This window comes from Vidua chalybeata, chromosome 1 (genome assembly GCF_026979565.1).
Source record: "Vidua chalybeata isolate OUT-0048 chromosome 1, bVidCha1 merged haplotype, whole genome shotgun sequence".
Classification (NCBI taxonomy): Eukaryota; Metazoa; Chordata; class Aves; order Passeriformes; family Viduidae; genus Vidua; species Vidua chalybeata.
The window spans coordinates 45,165,580-45,171,806 of record NC_071530.1 but is presented as its reverse complement, the minus strand read 5'-3'; the positions used below and the strand labels follow the sequence as shown (position 1 = coordinate 45,171,806).

At 44.8% G+C, this 6,227-nt stretch overlaps 1 protein-coding gene across 6 annotated transcripts in view; it reads right to left on the bottom strand.

Moving 5' to 3' along the window:
- Window positions 1-352: 352 nt before the first annotated feature.
- The window catches only part of ULK4 (unc-51 like kinase 4), a 207,884-nt gene continuing 202,009 nt past the window's right edge, over window positions 353-6,227 (bottom strand). For all 6 annotated transcript variants that reach the window (XM_053936237.1, XM_053936218.1, XM_053936256.1 and 3 more), the window contains exons 36-37: window positions 4,627-4,715; window positions 353-1,688 (exon numbers count right to left, since the gene is read on the bottom strand). In XM_053936237.1, coding sequence (XP_053792212.1) covers window positions 1,604-1,688; window positions 4,627-4,715 — 174 coding nt within the window. In that variant the 3' untranslated portion in view covers window positions 353-1,603. The remainder of the gene's footprint in view (window positions 1,689-4,626; window positions 4,716-6,227) is intronic.

The following is a 6,227-nucleotide window of genomic DNA, read 5'->3' as shown; positions in this document are numbered from 1 at the left end:
GGGTCCTTAGCATGGGGCAGGTCTAGCTAGATGTGAGGCAACTCCACTTTGTGCCAGGCCTGCCAGCCCCACATCTCTCTGGGCTTCACAAAGGGTGAGCAGCCCCAGCTCCCCTCAGAGGTGCCCTCAGCACTAAGGGACAGTAAAAGATCCTTTGCCCACAAGCTCTCGGCTGGTTCAAAGCCCTTCTCAGGTGTCCTCAGTCTTCAGCTGCTGTGCAAGATGAGACCTGTGTGTAACTGGCTTCCCTTGAGGCAGCACCTGTGTGACTGCAAGGGGACAAAGTGGTTCTGAGACTGCCAGCTCAGCTGCAGACTGCACGTGTGCACTGTGCAGCTGTCATCAGCTCTGTGGGAGCAGCACTCCCAGGCACATCCACTGCAGGCAGCAGTTTGCCAGCAGAAGATCAGAGCAGGCTTTGCTGCAGAGGCTCCTGGCTCAAGATGTTGAGAGCTGAAGGGAGCCACACCAGCCTGCTTCCCCTTCTGCAGCAGAGGGAGAGGGCTCGCACAAGGAATTCAGCCTTGTTCCTCTCAGCCACTTGGCTACTCAACTCTTACTGTAAAACACTACACCAAATAATAGCATGCACCTAACTCTTCCCTCTTTCTAGTAACTCCACCTGTTAAGCTGTGAAAGATAGTGGTATTTGAAGTAATGTAAGAAAACAATTCCTGTAAGACACTAGGTGAAATCTGTTTCCCTGGGGCTGTTTGCTTGCATCCACGTACTCTGGGTAACGGGGCTGTCCGAGAGCAGGGGCATAGCAGCAGCTGTCACAGGCACCTGCACTTGGTGGGTGCACTGACAGACTGACAGACATCAACCACAGCACATGTGGAGAAGAATTTAACTCTTCACACTCTGTGGGATCTGCAAGCTCTAGAGGACCTTTTCTAGGGTACCAGCTTTTACTGGGGATTTGACAAACTGCCAGGGTCATCATCACACCTGTTCTCAAAGAACTGCAGCCAGGAGAATTGGCAGCGGAGAACACTTCACCTGTGTAGCTTAAGCTGTGCAGTGCTAGGCAAAGGAGGGGCACACACAAGGCTGCTGAGTAGAAACCCGGGTAAAATCTATCATCCTTACATGCCACACACACAGCCTCTGTGATCACAGTGGTTGGTACTGGTTGCTTGAGGTGAACAATATTGTCTGTCTTGTTAAAAAGGTATTTTCCAGTGCCAGTCACAAGCATGAGGTGACCCTTTAAGATGAACAGCCAAGCCAGTCACCTGGTCCAAAAGATAAATGAGCATTTCTAACAGAGCTTGAAATAGTGAAACACTTTATATTGTGAAGTAACTCTACTATTCATTTAATTTACACTTTCAAACTATCAAATACTTGAGCTACATCATGTAATGCCAGCAAGGCAAACTAGTAACCAAGAATTCATCCTTACAGGGGTTTAAAAAACAAACCAACCCCCTTCCCTGCCCCTGAACCGGCTTCCCTCCCTTCCTGAGCCAGCCCAAATTCTGCATATGCTGCTGCTCAGATTGTTAAACGCTCAGCTCATCTGAAGGTGTTCCTGCAGGACTGAGGTGCTGAGCAGGGTACACAACCTGCACATTTCAGAAGGCTGGACAAAAATTGTTCACTTGGGAGTCTTGATATTTTCATGTTCCATTGCTTTCAGAATTTCAAGTGCCAAGGAAGCAACAGCAATGTCAACGTGAGAGCTAGGAATTAAAAACAGTAAAATTTATTAGACATTCTCAGAAGAAAAAAAATGTTTTCTTCAAATTCCACATTTGCCTTTACCTATGCTAGAAAATTCTGAGTAGCCATTAACTGCACTCTCTACCTGCTTTTCTTTTAAGCAGTAACATATAACCAGTGATTGCCCTGTAGCAAATCTTGAGTAGAAATGAATCTCAGCTCAAACTCCCAGTAATTGCTACCTCACTCAACCTCCTCTGTAAAAAAAAAAAAAAAAAAAACACCAGATAGAATTTATCACACACCCCATGACTCCTCACACGCACACTTCCAGCTTGGCAGAAAGATGTATTTTTACACACACACAGCCCTCTGCCTGCAGCGCTGCTCTGCACAGGCAGGCACTTCCACTCCTGGTGTTGCCCACCTCCTCCAAGGGGGAGCGACTGCCCCTCCAGACACAGCGCTGCACTGAGGCCCTTTGCTTCCTCACCTGAGGTTTTATTATATATATTTTGCCTAATTTTTTCTTCTGGAAACACATTTTTTTCCTAGTATTGGAACAGAGGCTCTAACACATTACCCCTAGTCCACAGAATCAAGTCTTTTTAGTTTTTTTATGGACTCCCATCCCTCATCTATAGCTTAGAAAGGACATCAGCAGATTAATCTGCAACTTCCTTTATTGCTGCTAATGACAATATCTACTGGTACTCCACACTTTGGGAATACAGAGCTAACCAGAAAATCCAAATGATCAGTTCACACTACATAAGCCAATGTCTATTTCAATAAGCAGCAGTTTAAATCAGTTATCTGAAACAACTTCATCTTAGCAACTGCCTTTACTGAAAAATAAATGTCCATGAGCCCACATTTAGAAGCATGGATTTGATTCCAGGTGGTTACTAAGCAAAATGGGTTGGTCATGTCATTCTTAAAACTGCCTGTCCAACTAGCTCAGGAAGCATCACTGAGAGTTTGGCAATCCATGGCTGCTACAGGGTGGCAGGGGAGCACTGAGAGCAGCTTTCAGTCCAACCAATGCCCTTCTCTTAGCACTCGACTGCTTGGCTGGACACACTTCCCTTCTGACACACAGGAAGAGGGAGAGATTAGAAACCTGTCTGTAAGAAATGAGCAAAGCAAAAACACTCCTCAAGCAATTCAAACCAGTGGTAGGTAATATGTGGGTAGAAGGGCCTGGGAGTTTGTACTACCCCAAGGACGGCTTAGATCCAGGATCTCAGCTGTAGCTGCTTCTAAAATATTTCCAGTTCTGCAGGAGATACAGAGAGGCTTCTTAACCACATTCAAAGCACATGTGAGGAGACCAAGTTTATCAGGTCACAAGGAATATTTTGGGAAAAATGCCACATAAGGAAATCTGAGGAGAAGGCAGAATATCTAAAACTTCCCTAAATAAATGTCTATGCAGCTAAGTCTGATAAAGCTTCCTAACTCCAGCCTTCCTCTGCCTGCCAATTTATGCACATCTGAGTCCAGTACAGCCCCAAGAACCAGGCTCAGTCCCTCTCAGTCTCCTCTGGAGGCAAATGGATAGGGACATGTGTTCCCTAAAGAAGGGGAGGAGGGGAGATGAAATCCATGAGTTCTCAGGGGCTCCCTTGTGGCTGTTACAGTGCAGGAGCTTGGCACAGCAGAGGAACCTGGCTCACCTTACTGTATCAGAACAGTCCTCAATGGCATCAGCTGGAATTTTATCTACTGAGCATCTTGTGTTAAATTAGGGTGAGTGCTCTTGATCTGGGCTCTGTAGCATGTGTTTTTCTGCATACAGAAACGTACAGACTGTAGCAGACTACTGAGGAAGCCAGAAAAGCAGAACTCAAAGACAATGTCTGGGCTGTCTGGTGCATCTAATGCTGAAATGCTATAAACAGAGTGAAAGTTGTTTCTAACAGAGGAAAACCCTGTCTTCCCCCACTCTCATTTTCAAGGGTGGTGCCTGTGTCTCCCTTGGGGAGAGCTGACATTTTATTTTAGTGAGATAATTTAATGTGTCATACAAAACCCTGTGAGTCGGCAGCTGAGTGTGTGAGGGGGGTGCTGACTGCTCTCTACAGGTTTGGCTAGTCCTCGGTGTGCATCTCCTCGCACTTGCCACATCCCATTTCCTCTCCATGTCTGCCCACATCCCCCCTTCCTTCCAACACATGGTACACTCTGCCATAATGTTGAGGAGCAGTTTTCCTGAAAGCCCGCATCTGGGAGGACAAAGAGCACTGCAAAGATTATCTTAGTGTTTCAAAAACTGATCTTGGAACTACAATTTCTCTATGAATTTTAGTTTCAGCCAGGAGTGAAATGAAGCCCAACAGCCCACAGCAAAAGCATAAAATTTGTTTTGAAAGGCAGAGAACAGCCTTTCATTCATTAATATGTCTAAGGGGAATTAGATAAGGGAAAGTCTATGGGAGATGAGCTAAACTTCAGCCAATTTGTTGGGACTAGCACCTCTGTTCTTGCAGAGAAGGCCATGGCATTCCCCTAAGTCTCGTGCCTTCTGCAGAAGCTACAGGTATTCTTAAACAAAAGCAATTCTGTTCTTCAGCTGAACATTTGAAAGGAATCAGCTGTCAAGTGCATCAACCACAGCTACCTTAACACAGGGCACAAATGTTGCATTGTGCATGCAGCCCACTCTGCCAAGAACCCCTGACAGAGGGACCAAGGTTTGGAATAAAATAATAAATTTAAAATTAAAAAATCCACAGAACTGACACACGCGCTGAACCGGACTGTGCAGCAGCTGGGGATCAAAGCGTGCCGCAGGCTCTGACAGAGAGGACTTTGGAGGAGAGCAGTACAGGGAGGGGGGCCAGGGACAGAAACCTGAGAAGCTCTTACTGCACAGAATTACAGAAGATCATTGCAGACAAAAGAGGAGGTGAGAGCTCCAGCCCTGGAAATTCCTGAAAGCCTGAGGGAACTCACCTGGCAGTTTGGACCAGGCTCTCTAGAGCCTGGATAAGAGCAGCACCATCATTCTTCAGGCTTTCCAAGTGCTTCTTGTTTGAAGTTATCTGGAACAAAAATAAAGGACCTTTATCAAAGGCTTAGCAAAAGATTCTTCTCTGTCATTTTTGTGGGATAAGAGAGAAGGAAACAAGTTACAGCATTTATTACAATTGTAAATGGAATGTGACATTGAAGAGACCAATGAGAAAGTCCCTTTTACTGAATTTTTGGCAGAGACCATTTAAAATATCTTGGCTTAGTTGACAATATTCACCCACGTTCTGAGTCCCTGTATGTGTGCAAATTCACATATCACAGTCTGCCAATCCTGATTTCATCCTTAGTATCAATGCAAATACAAGCCCCATTTAGTCTGAATCCCAGGGATATCTTGGGGAGACAGTTATTTTCATTTCTTACTTCAGGGAAAAAGTAACCAAGCTTCTACCAGCCTTCAGATCAGGACGTGTGGGGTTTCTCTGAGACAAATCAGGTTAAATCACTGCAAAGCTGGCAACTGCATATGGAAATTTTTCTCGCCCCTCATCAATCATTAGGAGTGTTACCTGCACAGGACTGTCACCTACAGAGCAGGGGTTGGAGTGACCAAAGCTATTTGCCCTTTTGTGTCAAATGAATCCTGATTATATCTGATTTTGCTGCTGGTGTAGTTTATTACATGAATCCACAAAGACTGGTTTATTGTTTCTCCAGCCTTAAGGAGTACAACTAAACAGCTCCAGACAGCCACACATTTCCTGGTGGTTAAGCAAGTGAACAGGAAGGTCACAGGGAACACGACATGAAGCCTCATGCACTGTAGCTTGAACAGACACTGAATACTTGGTAACTTGCTGAAAAGCTCTTGTATCTCAAAAAAATTACTAAAAACCCTTGTTTGCGTGTCAGTTCCTGCTTGCAAAGGTAAATAAATCTTGGCTGAAGAGAAAGGAAAAGAGGAGGACCAGACCAGCTGATTATTTTGATACCGGAGGAGTTAACGCTAGAAACGATGACTTCTAATCCCAAAATCTGGCAAGGACTTGTAAGCTTTAGCGTGCTGTGGCTGGCCCTACTTACCATTGATCCAGCATCTGGGCAACACACCTTCACATCTCCCTCTTAAATCACAACAGAAGCTGTATTTACAGCTGCCATCCCACCATAATTTATCAGCAGTGATTCTGCAACAACAATGTCACTACATCTATAATCATAACATCCTGTAGTTTAGCACTTACAGGGAATAGGGACCTGACTGAAATAAACCAAAACATATCCTGTGTGTTGGAAAAAAAACTGATGCCATTACGTAAGCACAAATCATTGGTAAATCCTGATTACAGATGGTTAAACCTTTTTACTCTCTTGAGGTTTATATCTGATTCTCTCAGTTTGTATTTCAGAAATCCAGTCTTCTCTATATGTTACCTGCTAGACACAGAAAATGTTTTGTAATCTGGGTTCTGAATGTGAGAACACCACCACATATAATAGGAGCAACACAGGACATTGCTTTCTGTTCCTAAAGAATGGTCATGCCTCAACCAAACATTTCCCTGCAACTCCTGCAGCTC